Consider the following 21386-nt stretch of genomic DNA (forward strand, 5'->3'; position numbering starts at 1 on the left):
CTTGTGCCCAGGAGTTCGAGACCAGCCTGGGCAACATAGCGAGACCCCCGTCTCTACAAAAATAAAAATAAAAATGTCAGCCTAGAGGGGTGGTGCACGTGTGTTGTCTTAGCTACTTGGGATCCCAAGGTGGGAGGTTCACTTGAGCCCAGAAATTTGAGGCTGCAGTGAGCTAGAATCACCCCACTGCACTCTAGCATGGAGACATCTGGGGCCTCTGGCTGGGGCAGCCTGGCCCCCTCTCTTTGCAGATTTCCAGGGGCATGTAGCCCCCTTCCCATCAAGCTGGGGACCAGGGGAAGAGGATGGTTTTCTTCATGACTCTGACTGGTCTATCCTAGCCCTCCTTATCAGCGCCGCCAGTCACTCTATCATTCTCCTTCACGTGCCTCTCCTCTCCAGCCAGACTTCTGATGATATTTCATTGTTCTCTGAAATTACCTCCATAAAATTTTAAATAAAAATGAGAAATGGGCTCTTACAGCTTCTACAATGGCTCCATGCAATTTTTCCTCTCTCCCCTCTCCCCCGGCCCACACTCAGCAAAGTCAACACAGCCCCTGCTCATGGACCAGTTTTCCCTAGAGGCTTTTGATAGAGGATGTGAGATGGAGGCTTGCACACAGGCAGCACACAGACTGTTGGCAGACAGCAGTTAAAACTCTGGGAATTTCACATTAAAATCCATATTTCTGACATCTGAAAAAAGATCAGAAATGGCAGCACCATTTCCTCATCTTCTCACAGCAATATTTGGCTTTAGCTGAGGGGCAGCTGTCTCCTGTAGATGAGGAATGCAACCTGCCATTCACCACAGACCCCGCTTCTCCCTGTTGATCCCCAGCCCAGTCTGCTTAAGTCATTTTCCAAGTTTGCTTGGTCTCAGAAGGCACTGAAGCTTGCACTGAATTTTAATTTGGATTTAAAGTGGATCTGGCACATTGTAAGTGGCGGATTGAATAGCTATTATTAATAGTAGTAATGGTAATAATATTCAACGAGTACAGTTCCAAGGCTGGATAAACAGGATATAGGACTTTCTTGCATAGCAGTCACATAAGAATAGTGATAACCAAGCATTCATAACAACACCCTCCCTCCTTTCTAATCAGCACTCCTACATTAGAACATTTCTTAATAAATTGCACAAAATTCCTATCCATAATAGAAACAGTGCATGTTGCAGCTAGGTGATTATTATTATTTACTATCACCCTTAATTACACATAATTTCAATAATTGCCCAAACACAGACTACATGAATAAATATTCCTCAGGAAAACACAAATTAATGAAAAGAGAATCCAAGCTGGCAGTGAGATCTGTAAGATCCTGAGGGCACTTTTTCTTTTAAGTGAGGCGAAAGTGACAAGCACAGAGGGGATCACCGGGAACACGGGCTTGCCAGGCATTTGGATCTTCTTGGGAATGGATTCAGGACAGTGAGTATCTCTGGCTCAGTCTGTAACAATTTCTTTGCCCATCAGTGAGAAAGAATAATAGTTTAGCTGACCCGAATTTGCATTCTACTAAACTGGTGAGTGTCCTTCTGTTCCAGTGATCTTTCTTTCTTTCCTTTCTTCATTCAACAGTGATTGAGTAGCTGTCATGTACTGTGGACATTGTCCTGGGTGCTAGTGATACTGCAGGGTGCAAGACAGCCACGGAAACTGACTCGTTGGAGTTTACAGCATAGCATCTTCCTCCTCTTGGCTCTTGGAGTATGTGATCCAGTCTGTTATTCCACATGTACTGCTGATCACCTACTATATGCCAGCCAGGGATCCAGATGTTGAGTAGTCTGCAGTAATCAAGCCAGATAAAGTCTTCCTCTCTTGGAGTTCACATATTAGATGGAGAAGACTCATAAATACACAATTAAAGCAAGAGAATTACAGCCAGTAACAAGTACTATGATGAAAACCTGGGTTTGGGGCTGGGTGCCGTGGTTCACGCCTGTAATCCCAGCACTTTGGGAGGCCAAGGCAGGCAGATTACCTGATGTCAGGAGTTCGAGGCTAGCCTGGCCAACATGGTGAAACCCTGTCTGTACTAAAAATACAAAAGTTAGCTGGGCATGGTGGTGTGTGCCTGTAATCCCAGCTACTCAGGAGACTGAGGCAGGAGAATCACTTGAAACTGGGAAGTGGAGGTTGCAGTGAGCCAAGATTGTGCCACTGCACTCCAGCCTTGGTGACAGAGTGAGAAAGACTCCGTCTCCAAAAAAAAAAAAAAAAAAAAAAAAGAAAAAGAAAAAGAAAAAAAACCTGGGTTTGCATCCAAGCTTTGCCAGTGTTATTTGTTCTTCAACAGTTCGCTGCTTTACATCTCAGAGTCTTAGTTTTCTCATCTGTAATGTGGGGGCAAAGACAGCACCTGCCTCTCAGGATCGAAGACAGGAGTAAATGAAATATCACATATAAAATACTTAGACAATGCCCAGCACATATTAGGCACTCAGTAAATATGTATTTTTAAAAGAGCGAGAGATCTGCATCCTACTGGTGCTTCCAAGGTCAACTCAAGGCTTATCTCCTCCTTGAAACATCCAGTTGCCTCCCCCACCTCCTTCATGTCCTCCACCACACACAGTGACTTTGCTCTTCTAGAACCAAGCTGAGTACTGCTGATTTATTTTACCTGCTAATTATCTGTCTCGCCAAACCTGACTAAACTCCTTTAACTCTTTTGCAACCCCACTCCTATGCACCTAACACCCTACTGAGCCCTTGGTAGGCGCTCAATACAGGTTTATTGATTGACAACTTGTACCTGAGTTGATCTACTTTGTCTTGATGCCTAGTCATCTTCTATAGATAAGGTGAAGGGGAGATGTGTGCGTTGTGGTGTTGGGATCAAATTAGGAACCCCCTCACTCCTACAGTGAGGTTGGCACTCATGTAAGGCTATTAGGACTATAGTCCCCAGATTTACAAAGGCTGAATGCAGTAGATAACCCCCTCCTTTCTTGCATAAAGGAGAAATAAAGGATAATCGCAGGGCTTTCTTCAGCTCCATTTGTGTGTGTGAGGAGCGTTACACTGGCAGTAATTACAGAAGGAAAGGAAATGGAATAAGTACCAAAGGAAGAATTAGTTGTACTCGACCTAATTAAAATCCTGTAGAAAGAATTCTTCTCTTATTTGCAAAGGTGATCTAACATAACCTTGAAGCCATTGTATTAACCACTGTACTTTTCATTTTAAGGGGAATAAATGGCGGAAAGATCACTTGGGAAAGGCAACCTTTCACTCGCCTTTCAGAAATTAAACGACCTTAATTTCTGAACCACTTCCTCTCAATGAAATTAAATTGCATTGAACCCAGTCAGTTAACAAGGGGAAGTTAATCAAGCCAGAGGAGGAGTTCACCCAACTGATTCTCTGGCAGGAGGACTTTGGGAAGCTTTTGGAAAAGGAAAAACAAACAAACAGAGGAAAGAGGCTTGGACCTTTGGTCAAAGTGGGCTGAATTTGATTTTTTGCTTTGTTTGAACACACACACATACACACAGAGGTGGGGGGAGAGAGAGAGAGAGAGACATAGTTGCTCCAGCGGTCTGGATATAACAACCACCACCATGATAATTATCAATTGTGTATTTCTGATTGTACTAAGCCCTTTGTACAGGTTATCTCATTCATTCTTACAACTGTTCATACAAGCTGCTATTATTCTCCCCATTTTGCATATAAGAAAATTGAGGCTCAGAGATGTCAAGTACTGGCTGACATCACATATCTTAACCAAATGACAGAGCTGGAGCCAGAATCCAGGTTGGCCAGATTCTGAAACCACTGCGGTATATTTTCAACCAAATGAGATGGGTGCTTGCCCACAGTCTCATTCATCACAATTCTTTGGATCTTTTGTTCCAATAGGCTATGTCACTGATAGGAATGTTTTTCTCAAAATGCCAGTGGCCCTTTAATCAATGTGGGAGGTGCCTTTGTGGCATATAGGGTTATGGTTTCATAATGGTGAAACTTTTGTAACTTGCACTTAGTGACTGTTCATTATGACTATTGTTCAGTATAAATTGATAGGTGCATGAGAAATGCCATAGGTAAGGTCTTAACAGATAATGTGACTCTAGTCCTCATGGACTGATAATAGATTCTCCATCCAAATGCGGGGAATGGAGCTACCAGCTGAGGTAGCTAAGGAGAGAAAAAGTATAGTGTAGTCATTATGAGTGCACACCTCGAGTTCTGATTGCCTCAGCAATCCTGGGATATACCACTTTGTAGTTTTGCAACTTTGAGTAAATTATGTGAGCTCTCTGTGACTCTATTTCTTCATCTTCAGAATGGAGAGGATTACAGTACCTACCATATAAGTGTGTTGTGAAGATTAAATGACAGAATTATACAATTAGCATACAGTAAGTGCCTAGTGAATGTTAGTTCTTAAGATTCAAAATTTGGTCCCTGGTAATCAAAAAACCTGAGCTTCTGGAAGAAGACAGAAGTGGTTAGTTCCCTGGAAGCTGGTTACCAAGAGAGACTTGTTCAGAGATGATCTGGGTTTGAACTGATGGAAGAAAAGGAAACTAAGAGCTAGGAAATGGAAGGGTCCGTAGGATTTGCTATGTTCTCAGCAAATGTCTCAGGTAGCTGTCCAGGGACAGAACCCTTGCTAGGTAAACCTAGGTAAGACAGAGGGAGTGAATGCAACTTAGGAGAATCCCTCCATATTTTCATCCTTCAGTCCACTTATTCTTCTATCCTTCTATCCTTCCATTCATCCATCCACCCATCCTTTCCTCCTAGAGTCTGCCATCCTTCTAGACTTCCACTCATGCTTCTATCCTTCTGTGTTTCTGTCCCTTTTGTAATTTCATCTGTTCACCCATCCATACCTTGTAATCACCTATTCTTTTATCCTTGGTATGTCTTAGTGGTGAAAAAGGCAGAATGTGGACATGGAAAGTCTGGGTTCAAATCCTATGTCATTTACTACTTGTGTGGCTTTGGGCAAATGTTTTAACCTCTTCAAACTCCAGTTTCCCCATTTATAAATTAGGACTGTCTCCTGAAGGCAAAGGAGAATCACTGGAGGGTTCTGAGCAAGGGAGTAACACAAGTGTATTTGTGCTTTCCCCACCCTCCCCAACTTTCATTTTTTTTTAATACAAACAATCCCATAGCATTTATTCCCATCTTGTAATAACATAAGGGTAATCAAAACAATATGAATAAATGTTCATATTGGACAAAGGACATCTCAAAACAAACTGTATCCTTCTCAACAATTTCTCACTTCATTGATCATTTCTAGTTGGAGACACTTTGTAGCAGAGGAATATTATCTCCTTTTAGTATGATCCGACCCAGTTGTTTTCTTGACTTTGTTTTAGAATGAATCTCTTCTGCGTCATCTAATACAAGGTTCATATACTTATCAAAACCAATGATACAACCTCCTATCCACATATTCACTTGCTCATAGAGCCACACCTGAATCCGCAATCTATTTTCTAAGTATCTGAAGATGAGGTTGATGGGCTGTACCATAACCCTCTGCACTCTCTGGCCCTGGCCATGGTACGCCATGGTGGAATTTTACAAAGAGCACACCCACACGCTGCCTCTGAGAGCAAATTCTGGAATTTTTTTCCTCATTTTCTCTGTCTGCTGTGGAGAGGATAGAGTGAAAGGGGCAAGACCAACAAGAGGAAGGTCCGTTGGAAGGTGCTGCAAATTACTAAGGCAAAAGATGATGTGAACATGAACCAAGTCATGAGAGCTGTCATCTATTGTGTGCTTAGGAGGTGTCAGGCTCAGTGCTATATGTTTTGCCTAAGTCATTTCACTGAATCCTCCTAACGACCCTAAGAGTTAGATACTATTTTGTTATTTCCATTTCACAGATGGAGAGAAGGAGGCTTAGAGAGTTTAAGGAACTTGCTGGGATCATGTAACTGCTAAGTAGCTGAGCTTGGATTCAACCATAGATCATTTGACTCTGACACGCACCCTGCAGCTCTAGGCTGCTCCCTGTGCAAGGATGGTGAGGATGTCCTTGTGAGGTTGTGGAATAGGGACCACTTGCAAGGGGTGCTGCTGATATCAAAGGAGTAAGAGGACTTGACCCCAGCTGATGGTGGGAAGCATGAATGCTGGTAAGCTGACTCTCTGGGAGGGGATGGGAAATGTGGAAGCCTTGGTTTGTAGTTTTTTCCAATTTAGATGGTATAAGTACTTCCCCCATGGCTGATTTCAAGTTACTAGCATGATATAACCAAATGGGAGTTGGGAAGAGACAGTGGGAAGTACAGAAGAGCTAAGGATGACTCGGGAGTCTTCAGCTTGTGGCTGAGTACAGGTAGGTGTGGTTAACAGTTACAGGGACTTTCTAATTTCCCTTGGGTCAGATGCAGCTTTAAGAATTCCCTGAAAACTGGAAAACTGTTTCCCCAGAAAATTTCTTATTGTCACAAAATTCTGAAAACACTTCAAGGTTTTCATGTTTATAACAGAGCCCTTATGCTTCATAAAAAAAATCCTAGTGATATTTAATAAGTAAGTCAACAATAAGGATACATTTAGTTCACACATCTGTGGCTTGGCTGGGGATTGGCTGATCAGGCTAGGCTAGTTGCAGGGGCACCACTCCAGGTGTTGGTCATTCTCTGCCTGGGATCAGCAGGCTAGCTTAAGCTTGGGCACACAGCAATGGCAGAAACACAAGATGGTAAATGGAAACATTCAAGGCCTCTTAAACCCAGCCCTTGACTTTGGGTTTGGACATGTGACTTCCTTTGGCTAATGGAATTAGGTGAAAGCAGCGTGGTACAGAAACACAAGATAGTAAGTGGAAACATTCAAGGCTTGTAGCTGATACCATGCTGCTTCCACCTAATTCCATTAGCTAAAGGAAGTCACATGTTCAAATCTGATTGGAAGTCACATGTTCAAATCTGAAGTCAAAAGGTGGGGAAATCCATTCTGTCCTTTTAGTGAAAAGGACTGAAAGTCACATGGCAAAGAATGTGGATGCAAGGAGGTGTGGGGGAAATTGAGGCCAGTGAAACAATCTTTCCCAGAGATGTCTGTCCAGGTGAGCAGAACATACCCTTTCCCTGAGGAAAATAGTCAGGCCTCAGGATTTTCAGCCCAAGCTTTGCCTTTAACCTTTACCCAACCTCTTTTGATCCTTTACCTTGGTGAGGACCTACAGGCTTGGGCCTCCTTCCTTTCCTCCTCTGCAATTGGGAAGACTGGCTTTGTCCCACCATTTAGAGACACAAGCATTACATCATCTCTCCTTTGCCACTTTGACAAGCCAAGCGACTTTCTCCCTACCAGTTTTTTGAGAAAGCAAGCAAACCCTTCAAAAAGGTGCTGCAAATGCAACTTTCCCTGATACGTCTTAAAATTAGTGCCTTTTTTATTTTTACAAGTAGGACTTGTTTATACCACACACACGACAACAACAAAAAAGAAAGATAATTAGACATACACACTGCAATCAAGCATATTGGGTTCGTTGGAATCATTAAACTTAATTACTTTCACTTGTTATTCCTGGGGCCATAATATCAGTATTAAATGCCGATGGAATCTGCAGTATGTTTGATTTAGCTAAAACAAGGACTTGGTAATTTACTGCCTCTTTGAGAGATTTTTTTATCAAAGTGAGGAATATGCTGAGTACCTCCACTTGCTTCTCATGGGGACTGCTGCAAAACTCCTTTGCTGAGAGACTGGAGTGTTGTCTTTATGCAACCTGTCTCAGTGCTCTGAGAGAGGCTCTTCTTAAGATTCCTGCCTGTCTCCGGGCAGAATTAACCACAAGTGCTAACCACAGGCACTAAGCCCTTACATTGGGCATATCTTCCTTAATCCTCACAATTACCTCAGTTTTGTAGAAAAGGAAACTGAGGTTCCCAGAGGTTAAGTAACTTGCCTGAGGTCACATAGCATGTAAGAAGCAGGTGCAGGATCTTTGCCGATGGAGAAGTTTTCTGAGTCCAGCATGGATGCTATCCCTCTGTTTGCAGTTCCCCAAATCTTGGTGTTAGCTTCTCCCTTCGACCTTTCTTTCATTTCTTTTTGATTAGTCTTATGAATGAACTCTCTCAACCTCAAATTCTGATAAAAGTCAAGATTCATTAATGTTTTCATTGTGCCTGCCATTGTACTGGGGTTCTAAATAATTCATCTCACTTAATCCTCCCAATAACCCTATGCTATAGCACATGTTCATTATATGTGGTTGTTATTATTACTATGATTACATATCGACATATCTATGTGTCATCCAGCCTGGGCAACAGAGCGAGACTCCACCTCAAAATATATGTGTATATATATGTGTGTGTGTGTGTGTGTGTGTGTGTGTGAGTGTGTGTGAGTGACTGATGTTAGCACCTGTGTTAGTTAGGCAGTTAGGAGTGTGTTCCTCTGCAGGTAAAAGCTGATCACAGCAGTTTCACCCAATATTTATTTGCTTATTTATTTATTTATTTTCTTACATCATGTCAAATATAGAGTGGCAGCATGAGCTGTTATGGCTGTTCATGATGACATTATAAATGCAGGCTCCTTCCATTTTCAGCTCAGTCATCTTTAGAAGTTGGCTTTTATTTTTTTATGGTTGCAAAAAGGCTGCTTTACCTCCAGGCATTGCATGTGTCTGGAGATAGGTGGAGCGCAGGAGGCAAACTCCTCTTCTGTACTATTATTTGTGCAAGATCTCCCTCCCTGAAGTCTATTACCAACACCTGACTGCGTAGAAGTGCCTTGTGGCCACTCATTGCTCAAGGGAGTCTGGGAAGGACATTTTATTTCAGCTGCATACGTGAGTGCCATGAACAAAAAGAAGGCTCTTATGGTAAAGAAAAGAGGAGAACGAATATGGCAGAAAGAACTAGCCTTGTCTGGCAGAGCATCTGCGGAGGACCACATCAACAAGCCTTGCTAATTGAAGGCAGGTCAAAGGATTTGAGGTATTTCCCCTTGAAAAGCTTCATTTCACTTTGTATTATTTCCTTTAACACCCACACAATCTTTTGAGGAAATTGGTCCACTTTCATTCTTAGGTGCTCTCAAAGAACATTTCCCCAACCAGTTTCAGCCAGAATGAGGAACAAGAAGAGGTAGGGGCTGTCTCTGCCCAGGAAAGACCTGAACAGGGCTCATGTCTTCCCCAGCTAACAGGGATGGCAGGCTGGGGAGAGCCATTTGGACTGGGAATTGCGATGGAGGATGGGTGGAGATTTAATTATGCAATTATCTAGGCTTGGAGTCAAACCTCTCAACATGCTCCTAATTAATTGATCAGATGCACCACCTGCTGACCCTCTCTCCTCTACAGGCTCCCAGAATGCACCAGGATGGAGGAGGTAGCACAGAGTCTGCTCATGCTTGGGGAATTGGGGAGTTCCTCATTAAATGAGTGTGCAGTCAATTAACATATAAGCCCCGGGACCCTCTGAACATGCCTAGTAATGATCAATTAGAGCTAGTAGATGAGGACTGTGAGGAAGAGGGAGCTGTCTTAGCTTATTGATTATGTGTGTTAGAAGGGCAGTGGGTAGACAGTGGTAATTTCCAATAGCCATTTCCAGCACAGATAAATTCTATGTTCCAGGGAGGAATGGAGTAGGAAAACAGCAGTAGCAAATGTCCTGTCCTGCCAGCTCAATAATGATAACTGACATGTGACTGTGAGGATTTTGTTTTTAATTTTTAAAGAATGTTTAATTATAAGAATTATGTACAATAATAATGTGTCATTGCATTTCATGAGTGATTGCTGTGAATGGGACACTGTGCTCAATGCTGTGCTTACATATCTCACTGAGTGCTTACGATAGCTTATAAGAAAGTTAACACCCTGTAGTTCAGATAAGGCTTGGAAAGGTGATGGGATTTGCTCAAGTCACACAACTAGGAAGTAGAAGAGCAAGAATTTGAACTTAGTTTTGTCTGGATCCAGAGCCTGTCCCTTTAAACACTAATCATTCTATCCCTAACTCATGTCATTTTAGGAAAATTGGATAATGCTAAAACGTATAAAGAAAGTAATCATCCATAATCCCAGTGCTGAGGGACAGTGCGTACAAGATATACTAATCTTTACCTCCCACGATCTTCTTAGCTTCCAGACCCATTTTCATTTCCTTTCATCACTGCCTTTCACTTTTACCAGAGCTGTTTAAACCAAGGGTAAATAGCTGACTCACGGTGGGCCAGTTACATCTGTCTCTCTCCAATTTAAAATAGGGTCACAGAGACTGAGTCAGTTAGGTGCGGGAAGGTAGGGTTGCTGAACTGCAAAGGAGCGTGACCCATTGAGAGAGGTCCCAATGTGGAGTTGCCAGTGGAGTTTCCATGATGGATATTGTGTAAGTGGATGTGTAAGCAAGGAAGCTGGTCTGCAATGAGAGGAAGAGGAAGCAGTTAGGATGAGAGGCAGATTTAACAGAACATGTGGTTCTGAAAAAGAGTGAGGTGAGAGAACACCCAAAAGATTATAGTTCTTTGAGATCAGCTTGTGCTCTCTACAGTTGTGTCCATAGAACCAATCCTCTTTTAATTTAAGCTTCCTTGAGTGAGTTTCTCTTCTTGATAACCAAATGATCCCTGATCAAAGTACAACTACTGTTAACATACTGGAATGTTTTATTCTAGGCTTTTTTCCTTTTCCCCTCTTTCCTGCCTTTCATTCTTGTTTATAACCTTGGATGCAGAGAGCTGAATCTCTCATGCTTCTCATCACAGCACACCATTGCCACTGGTCTACACGATGCCTTCTCATTTTATTTATCTCTACCCCATTCACTCCCAGTCCCTATTCCTAAACCCCTTCCCCATAGGCATCCACTCAAATGCTTTTGACATATATCCCTAATGCATGTTTACTTCTAAAATATGCAGTGCTGTTTTCTCCATGTGTGTGATTTTGATATGCTTACTTGGTGGTGTGTGATCAGTATCATTCATTCCCTTCCTTTTTTTGTAATTAACACTATATTTTAAAGTTCTATTTCACTTTTTGTTTTAACTTAATCCTATTGAGACAGGTAGGATGGCTGGTTTCCTGTTTTGATGTGGTTTAGCAAAAAAGAACAAAAGCCCCTTACTCAAGCTGTAGCTTACCTAACTTTCATCAGCAACAAAAGACCCAAGAAAGGAGATCGAGACCACCCTGGCTAACATGGTGAAACCCCGTCTCTACTAAAAATACAAAAAAAAAAAAAAAAAATTAGCCTTGCGTGGTGGTGGGCGCCTGTAGTCCCAGCTACTTGGAAGGCTGAGGCAGAGAATGGCAGGAAGGAACTCGGGAGACGGAGCTTGCAGTGAGATGAGATTGTGCCACTGCACTCCAGCCTGGGTGACAGAGCGAGACTCCATCTCAAAAAAAAAAAAAAAAAAAAAAAAAGACCCAAGAAGCTATGAACCACAAGATCCTGCTTTCGGGGCCTATGAACTTCCCTGGGTCCCACATGTGCGGTTAGACTTAAACTTCAGCTTGTAATTACCCCACCCTCATTTTAATGATAAAACTCACGTGAAGGGGTGGAGATGTAAAATGCTAATGTCACATGTGATGTATGAAGAAGCATGTAAAGCCACTGTGCAGGTGCTAGAGAAAGCCTCCCACACATGCCCTGACAAAACCTTTCCTATAGAAAGGCCCTATAAAACTCACCCATATACTACCCTCGGGGAAAAACTCACCCTTTCCCTTTTGCAGTACTGACTCCCCTTGTGCACAAGTGAAAATAAAGCTTTCGCTTTCTCTTTGCTGCTCTGTCTGGTGACCTCCCTTGATTTCTATCCTGGAAGACTGTAAGGACCCAGGATGCTGATGGCACTATATAATGAGAGGAAATTTTGTTTATTTCAAATCCAGATACCTAGCTTTCCAACACACACCTTTCTTTTAGAAACTCATATTGGAGAATAGCTTTAAAAATACCCAAGGTTGTGAGGTAGTCTTTTCCTTGAGCCATAAAAGAGACTTCTCTTAACTTTTTCTTCCTAGTTTTACTGAAGAAGATGACGGATTGAATTGACAGGATTCTGAGTCTGAGATTGACTGAATTCTCCTTTGCTCTGCTGCCCAGATGGAGAGCTGGCTATTTGGTGGGGATTTTAGGAGCTAAGTGACATGGCAGACTTTACCCAAGTATAGGAGTTCAGAGACAAGATTGGTGGATATGTTAATTATGACTCTTTTGATTGAAACAAAAGAAACCTAAATGAAGTTAGCTTAATCAAAAAAAAAAAAAGACATTTATTGACTCATGTACCTTGATAGTCCATAGTGGAACAAGTGTCAAGAGTGGTGATATCCAAGGCTGAAAATGAACTGAAAGGGAATTGGGTACCTGTTTCTCTCCATCTCTTGGCTCTACTTTCTCTGTGTTGATTGCATTCTATAGTAAATTCTCCCCAAAGAGACACAGGAAAGACCATGGGAAGCTTCAGGCTTACACTCTGTCTCCTAAGCAACCCAGCAAACAGATAGCACTTCTTTCCCAATTCCAGCCACAGCCCCAAATTTGTTTCGATTAAGTTGGAATGGATCCCATGCCTTTCACTGAACCAGTGAGTATCATGGGCTTGCCTACGCCTGGGTCATGTGAATAGGCCTGGCTCCATCTGAGCATGTGGATGGACAGCAAAAAGGATACAAGGGTTCCATTACAAGGTGAAAAGGAAATGGGTGATGGGCAGGCAATAACCAATAGGTCTACACCAGCAGGGGCCAAGGGCAATGCAAGAAAGTCCTTCAAGTGTCTATCTAGGGAGTGGGGAGAATAGAGACAAGACGTAACAGGTTCAAGCAGGTAAGCAGGGGGACCTCAATGTATATTAGTTACCATCCCGTACTGAGCCTGCCTGGGGAGTCCAAAGCCATCTTAAAGGTCAGGGTAAAAAGGAACCAGAAACCAGAGAATAAAGTGCAGTCTTTAGGATCAAACAGTTCTGGATTCAAATTCAATACCACTGCTTCCTCACTGTTGGACTCAGGAAAGCTCCTTCATCTTGTAAGCTTCATTTTCCCCAATTGCAAAGTGGAGATTTCTATGTAAATACAAAACAGAGGTATAAAAACATGTAGTGCCTGGCCCACACAGACCCTCAGCTATTATGGTGATTTGCCTTTCCAATCACACCATTTATCACAATGTGTCTAAACTGTATATTTATACATGTATGCCCCTCATTCTATTGTGAGTACTTTAAAAGCTGTAGATAATTCATCTCTGTCCTGTTCATGCTTAAAACATAGTACATGTTCAGAAAATATTAATTAGATCAATGAATTTTGTTCATTGGAAGTCTGGCTCAGCATGAATTCAGTGAGTGGCTAATGATAGAAATGACACAGAGAACACAATTCCTTGAGAAATTCCATCTTAATCTTGACCAGAATGTCATATCTTCACGGTAATCCAAATCTAAATCCTACCCTGAACACACCTAAATGCCAAGTCCCTGAGGGCATTAACCAGTCCTTGAGGTGTACATCCAGAAAAGTCAGCTACTAGTGAAACCAAGGAGAGTGTAGATGTGAGTAACAGCATAAGCGGTATTTTATGAGCACACATATAGAGAGGAGGACTCTTTGTAAATTTAGCATGGCAAGATTTTAATAAATGAGGCCACTGGGATGTGTGGGCTTTATATATCATGCCCCGTATTTATATTCCTGTCAACTTTCTTCACTGAAGCAATATATTTATTACAGTCCATTTCACCATTTCTCATGAGATAGATGCTGTATCATGTCAAACAAAAATAAGTGAGATGGGGGTGGATCTGAAATAATGAAAAGGCTAGCAGAATATTTGGAGCAGAGGGCATGGAGGTGATTTGTGCTTGGCAAAACCATTCTCCTATTTCGCTCGAGCAAGCAAAAAAATGTGAGGCTGGGAGTCCTGCTCTGTGTTGCTAGAAAAGTCACTCCAACCCCCACCTTCCAGTGTGGACCCAGAAAATGACAGTGTAGTTTAATGTGTCGACTTGACCACATTAAGGAGTATCCAGATAACTAGTAGAACATTATTTCTGGGTGTGTCTGTGAGGTTACATTTGAATCAGTAGATAGAGTGAAGGAGATCACCCTTATTAATGTGGATAGGCCTTATGCCATCTGTGGAGGGCCCAATAAACAGGTAGGAGAAAGGCAAATTCATTCTCTCTTTTGGAGCTGGGGGATCCATCTTCTTTTGCTTTTGGACATCAGAGCTTTTGGTCCACAGGTTTTCAGACTCCAAGACTTACACCAGTGGGCTCCCAGGTTCTCAGGCCTTTGAACTTAGACTGAATCATACCACCAGCTTGCCTGGTTCTCCAGTTTGCAGATCACAGATCGTGGAACTTCTTGGACTCCATAATTCTGTGAACCAATCCCATAATAAATTCTTGCTTATGTATCTGTCTATAAGATACATATTTATTATATATCCATTGGTTCTGTTTCTCTGGAGAGCCCTGACTAATGCACCCTCTGATAAGCTGAGAAAATTAAGGGTGCTCTCACTCCCCAACATACTTACAACATTTTGCACCCAATTTCAGGACATTCCTGAAGCCTGGCTGTTCCGGCTTGAATCAGGTTATTGTCCTCCATGCCATCAACTGTGGCCAACAGGCAAAGTCAAATTATAACTTGGTTTCTCTGATTATGGCCATATTAAGATGGTGGAGATTGGCGTGATGGTGGAAAAGTTTTTAGGATTAAAATAAAGGACTTTTGCTGGGAGGATAATACCCTAGGCATAAAATGTAAAGTGGTTTTGGTCAATGTCATTCTTCACCTATTACGCTGTCTCTTTTCCTGGCTCTTAAAAATGTCTTCTTATCATGGCTTCCAAGGTGTGTTGTGATTTGACCTCCCCATCAACTTCTGCACCAATACAGATATGCCTGTCCCACTGCTCAATTTGTTCTCTTAAGTTCTAAATGACCTGCATGTCCCTAGACTTGTCATTGTCTCTTAAGCCTCTGGGCCTTCGTACATTATTGTCTCCCAGCCAGAAACACCTGTCTTCCTATCTTAACCTGCTGATTCTCAAAACAGCTAATGGGTTGTCTCATTCAGAAAGCTTTCCCTGACCTTCCTCCCCCATCTCGACTTTCTCTACGAAGATGAGAAGTTGTTAGCTTTTCCTAAAGCATCTTGCATCTTGCTCATATTCTGCCTCTCCTCTCTCTCTCTCATACACACACACACAAACACACACACACACACACACACACACACACACCCCATACCTCCTTTGCATTGCAATTGCCTGTCTGCCTGTCTGTCCTTCCTATTAGACTGTGAGCTTTTTGAGGTCAAAGACTGTCTTATATCTCTGTATCTTCGACACCTAACCCAGTACTCAACACATAAGAGCTCAATAATTGTTAGATGAAGGGAAGGTCTCCAGAGCTGAGCCCTTCACAGATCACAGGGGAAGGTTTGAAATGAGAATTCAGAAGTAGGCACCTAATGATGCAGGAATTATAGCCTTGTAATATTTAGTGGAAAATTTTCAACAAGAGCTTCTTTGGTTTCTAATCAGGGGAATTATGTTAATGAACCACCTCGCAAAATCCCTGATAATCATGTTCCAAATTTACCCCACTGGGTCTCATTTAGATGTAAAGGATAACAGAAACACTCTGGTAATGAAGATAATTTCTGGCCTCAATTAGCACGTGCTGCCCTTATTGCACCCTGAGGATCTCCTATCAGCTGGACACAAAGAGCCAAGTCAGCAAACCGCAGCCTTGGGGCTTTTCCAAGTTCACTGTTACCTTCCATTGCACATTGGCTAAGTCTTCCCACTCAGCCTCGCTATGTATTTAGCAATCATCTTTATGGTACTGACATTAAAGTCAAATATTGATTCTTTGACTCCATCTCAACAAATGTTCACTGAATGATCCTATTGTCTGGGAAGATAGGAATAGAGTCGTATAGAGGTGTCAGACATGGGCTTGGGCCTGCAAGGAGTTGGCACGTGAAATATTAGCCAGAAATGAATGATGATAGGTACTGATGTTCAAATTCATTTATTCATTCTGTCTGTCTGTCATATAGGAGACATCTATGTTAATCTGTTTAGTTTTAGTAAAACGTTCTTATTGTCTCCCAACCACGGTTGCTTAATTCAAAGTGGGCATTGTACTTTCTCAGGAAATGATGAAGAGGGCCAGTCTGTCTCTCCAAGTGTGGTATTGTAAGATGTATAACTCAGGAGCTGTCACACTGAGAAAGAGGTGACAGATAAAAAGAAGCTAAGATGAAGATGGAGGGAGAGTCTGTCCTAGTTCTCCTTGTTCTTGAGGCCAGAGTGTCTCTGCCCCTTATGAGGTCTGATTGTTAACCACGTTTTAGGGACTACATGAAGCAATAAATTGCCTAACTTTGTTCAAGGTGGTGATAATTTTTTCCTACTATTCTTTCTTCTTTGCTTTAATATACTCCCGAGTTTTAGCTGTCTACATGGCTGCCCAATATAAAGTTTATATTTCTTTTCTTTTTTATTGTTTTTTTTTTTTTTTTGAGATGAAGTCTCACTCTGTCACCCAGGCTGGAGTGCAGTGGCGTGATCTTGGCTCACTGCGACCTCTGCTTCCCAGGTTCAAGCGAGAGAGAGAGAGAGACAGAGAGACAGAGAGAGACAGAGAGGGTTTTTTTGTTTTTGTTTTGAGACAAAGTCTTGTTCTGTGGCCCAGGCTGGAGTGCAGTGGCACAATCTCAGCTCACTGCAACCTCCGCCTCTTGGGTTCAAGCGAAAGTCCTGCCTCAGCCTCCCAAGTAGCTGAGACTACAGGCGCACACCCCACGCCCAGCTAATTTTTGTACTTTTAATACAGCCAGGGTTTCACCATGTTGGCCAGGTGGGTCTCAAACTCCTGACCTAAGGTGATCCACCCACCTCAGCCTCTCAAAGTGCTGGGATTATAGGCGTGAGCCACAGAGCCTGGCAGAATATATGTATATTAATTAATTACAAAAAGCTTTGTAATTACAATTGTGATAAATGTGATGAAGGAGTGAGTGCTCTGAGAACAAATATCCAAAGAAGCTGACTAACTCTGGACATAAAAAAGTTTCGTTCAGTGAGAAGGCATTTGTTAAGCAAAGACAGTGGGCTAGGAGAGGAAACAGCCTATTGCAAAAGGCCTCAAGAAAAGAAAGAGATTTCATCAAAATTAAAAAAAAAAAAAGAAGAGAAAGAGCTTCTTCAACTTCAAGGCAGTTGAAGGAACAAAATCAAGGCATAAATATAAGGCTGGTGAGGGAGGGAAGAAAGTGGCCCAAGGTGATGTTGGAGGAGTTGGCAGAGTCCAGATGATGCGGGGCCACTTAAGTCAATGTTAGGTTTGGGCTTTATCATAAGAGCAGTGGGAAGCCATTGGAGGATACTGGGCATGATTATCTGTACATTTTAAAAATGCGACTCCAAATGTAGGGAAAAAAATAAATCGGGGCGGGGGGTGGTCAACAGAGGATGTGGGGAAAATGGGAGATGCTGTGGCAGTGGGTCTGTCAAGAGATGGTCGTGCCTTAGATTACGGTGGAAGTGGGGTACCTTAGCCTGAAGGGCTCAGGATTTTTTTCAGAGATGTCAGATCCAAAGCTGTACCTTTAATCCTTCTATGTTTGTCGTTGTCTGCCCCAACCCCCACCCCAGCATCCAGTCGCTCCTCCCTTGCCTACCCCTGCTTTCAACACCTTCTGCTCCCTGACCCAGCCAAGAGTCTCCAGGAAGCTGGACCCACCCCCAGTACAAGGAGCAAATCTGATTGGTCTGGGCCTGTTCCCACTCCCCAATCAAAAAACGGTTCCCAAGGAGCATGTGACCCCAGTGTAGCCAATAGGATGTTATGGGAAATCTGCAGGCTACTTGTAGGAAAAGCTTAGGGCTCCTGAAGGAGAGTGAGAGGAAGTGATTTTTCTTATCCCCACACATGTCTGTCATCTGAAAGTAAAGTAACACAAAACTGAGGATGACACCAGCCATAAGGATGACTGAGGGGAGAATCAAAAAGAACTTGGGTCCTTCATAGCATTGCTGAGTGGATAAACCACCCACTCCCGCAGCCTGCTTTCACTGGGACAAACTGTAGATGAGATGACACGTTTCTCAGTTGTTGAAGATAGTTTAAGTTCTGAATTATGTTAGCTACAGCTGAAGTAGTCATAACTGACACGTTCCCAAACACACACCAAGAAAAGCAAATGGGCACCCCCGGGGCTTTTCTTGGCCAAAGACCTGCATTCTTGGACCCAGGGCATTCGTTTTGCCTGCTCAGCTTGTCTGGAGGAGAGATGAAATAGAGAAAAGAGCTAAGAAAGATACAGATTTGATAAATATTTGGTCTCTTTCTTCTTCCCCTACAGAAGCCTTGGATTTTCTCAAGGTCTCAGAATGCTCAGAGCTGAGCTGTGTTCAGAGACTTCTGGAGACTTAGGCAATCTCAGTACTCCAGCCTCATGGGGATCCCCTTGTGGATCATTTGTTTATTATTAATTTAGCAACTGTTTTTGAGCATCCTTATGGGAAGTACAAATACATAGTCTTCCTGCTGATGTGTTTTGTTTCCTTACCTACAGCAGGCATCACTAATCAATCGTTCTCTAAGTCCTGAGGATCCAGACTCAGTACTTTCAACCCCATCCTCCAGGCATTACCAATTGATCTGAGTTGAGTTTGGTGAAATCAATATGGCCCCCTTGACTACTACATGCCTAACCTTGTGCAAAGCACTTGCTTTAGTTTCCTGTGATTTCTGTAACAAATTGCCACAAACTGAGTGACTTAAAACAACGAAAATTTATTTTCTCACAGTGCTGGAGGCTAGAAGTCTGAAATGAAGGTGTCAGCAGGGCTTCATTCCCTCTGGAGGCTCCAGGGGTGAGACCATTCTTTGTTTCTTTCTGGTTATAGTATTTGCTGGCATTCCTTGACTTGTGACTACAACACATGATGTCCTCTTCTGTGTCTCTCTCCTTTGTGTGCCTACCTTATAAGGATACATGTGATTGTGTTTAGAGCCCACCCAGATAATCTAGGATTAACTTCTTCTCTAAAGATCCTTAACTTCATCACATATTTTGCTCATATGAAAAATTACCTCATTACATATGAGGTAATGTCCACAGATTCTGGGAATTAGGACATGAACATATCTTTTGGGGAGCCACTGTTCAGCCATTATAGCACTAGAGATACAAAGGTGAATAAGAAATGACCTTTTGTAAAGAGTTTGTGGACTGATGGGCAACTGGCAACCAAAAGACTGTGCTAAGAAAGAGGAAGATCAAAGTAATGTGGAAGCACCAAGGTACAACACCTATCCTAGCCTTGGTGAGTGGCAGGTGGTCATGAAAGGCTTCCTGAAAGAGTCAGCAGCTTTGTTACAGTAGTTTACCCTTCATATTGTTTGCGTATTTCTAAAGCTTAGTATTCTCTCTCTCTCTCTCTCTTTTTTTTTTTTTTTTCTGAGACAGAGTTTCGCTTCTGTTGCCCAGGCTGGAGTGCAGTGGCATAATCTCGGCTCACTGCAACCTCCACCTCCTGGGTTCAAGTGATTCTCCTGCCTCAGCCTCCCAAGTAGCTGGGATTACAGGTTCCTGCCACCACACTTGGCTAATTTTTGTATTTTTAGTAGAGATGGGGTTTCACCACATTGGCCAGGCTGGTCTTGAACTCCTGACCTTAGGTGATCCACCCGCCTCAGCCTCCCAAAGTGCTGATTACAGGCGTGAGCCACCGAGCCTGGCCTATAAAGCTTAATATCCTCTAAGCAACCAATGAACATTTGACTTCCACTGTTGTGATTTGAAGATAATGTCTTAGTCCTTGGGGGCTACGATAATAATACCCTAGACTTGGTGGCTTATAAACAAATGAAATTTATTTCTCACAGTTCTCTGGAGGCTGGGAATTCCAAGATCAGGGCACCAGCTGATTTGGTGTCTGTTAAGGGCCTACTTTCTGGTTCATAGATGAAGATCCTCTCATTGTAACCTCACATGACAGAAGAGGCAAGGGAGCACTCTAAGGGGTCTTTTAGAAGGGCACTAATCTTATTCAGTTATAATTTTAAAAAATGTGATTCCAGATGTCAATAAAGATTGGATTGGGGGAGAAGGGTCAAGAGAGTTTGTGGGGAAAACAGAAGAGACTATGGCTCTGCCCTAGTCTCTTCCCAGAGGCCCTACATACTAATACCATCTCCTTGGGGGTTAGGATTTCAACACATGAATTTTGGGGGGACATAAACATTCATACTATACAAGCTATTATAGCAGCACTTAATGAGCAAATATAAATATACTCCCCTCCCACAATTAAAGGAGTAGGCTAGTTAGTGAGGCCAAGGGAATATGCATGCTGTTCAGAAATGCTGAGCTTTGCAGAAGGCAGCTAAAGTCCTTATTACAAACCCTTTCTGACATGAGTTTCATGTGCCTGGCTCTGTTTCTGCATAGCTGTCTAAGCATCATTCCCTGCACAGAGGCTTGCTGGTGCCTGCCTTGGTCCAAGTGCCCTGGACTTGACCTCAGCCCCCTCATCACCCACAGAACATGTGGAGCAAGCAAAGGCAGAGTTGAGGTCTACACATCACCAAAGATGTAGGAAAAAGATGAATCGGAAGAGAGCAAGAGAAAGTGACTCAAAACAGAAGAGGCGGTCAAAGGTGATGAAGTGATGAAAAGGAAGAAAGAAAAGAGAATTGGCATTTGGTGGAAAGTTGCAAAGAGAAGTCTTAATACCGTGGCCTCGTTTGTCTTTTAGAGATGCTTACTTGAGAAGATATATCAGTCAGGACTCTTTGGGAAATAAAACAATCGCTTTTCAAACAGGGTGAAGCAGAAAGGGAGAATTTATTGGCCCCTGTAAATGAAAGGTCCACATTTTCCCTTCAGGCCTGCCTAGATTCGGGGATCTAAATAATGTCATTTAGATCTAATCCTTCCCTTCCTCTCTGGGATATAATTTTTTTCTGTGTTGCTTTATTTTGGTGGGCCTCTGCAGATCCAAATTTATAATCTCTCAGTTTAGCAACCTCAATCAGAAGGAAAGCATTTCTTGCCCAGTATTTCAATCAAAAGCCTCCAGTCTGAAACTTACTGGTCCAGTATGGGTTATGTGCCCAGATCTGAAACTTGAGGATGGCATGGGGATGTAGTATTGCCCTTGGCCATATCTGGGGAAAGTGGATGTCAGTTAAAAGTGAACCTCTCCTCTTTATACCTCCCTCCACCCCCAAACCATCTAAAAGTGGGAGAACCATGGTTCTTCAAGGAAAAAAATAAAGAACTATTTACTGCCAGGAAGCGAAAGAGGTACCAGTAACGCAAACAAGCAAACAAACCAACAAAAACAAACAAAAAACTGGTATCTAAACAAAAAG

General features: G+C 42.6%; 1 protein-coding gene and 1 long non-coding RNA gene across 2 annotated transcripts in view; one reads left to right on the forward strand and one right to left on the reverse strand.

Annotated features, from left to right (window-relative positions):
* Positions 1-20837, forward strand: part of LOC134760425 (uncharacterized) — a 146191-nt gene extending 125354 nt beyond the window's left edge. Inside the window, exons 3-4 of the long non-coding RNA XR_010137840.1 lie at positions 18815-18880; positions 20461-20837. This is a non-coding gene — a long non-coding RNA (uncharacterized LOC134760425). The remainder of the gene's footprint in view (positions 1-18814; positions 18881-20460) is intronic.
* Positions 5154-5555, reverse strand: LOC112131391 (small nuclear ribonucleoprotein E-like). The gene has a single exon (XM_054534836.1). The coding sequence runs from the start codon at positions 5553-5555 to the stop codon at positions 5277-5279; it is 279 nt and encodes a 92-aa protein (XP_054390811.1). The 3' UTR covers positions 5154-5276.
* Positions 20838-21386: the final 549 nt, after the last annotated feature.

This window comes from Pongo abelii, chromosome 18, assembly GCF_028885655.2.
Source record: "Pongo abelii isolate AG06213 chromosome 18, NHGRI_mPonAbe1-v2.0_pri, whole genome shotgun sequence".
NCBI lineage: Eukaryota > Metazoa > Chordata > Mammalia > Primates > Hominidae > Pongo > Pongo abelii.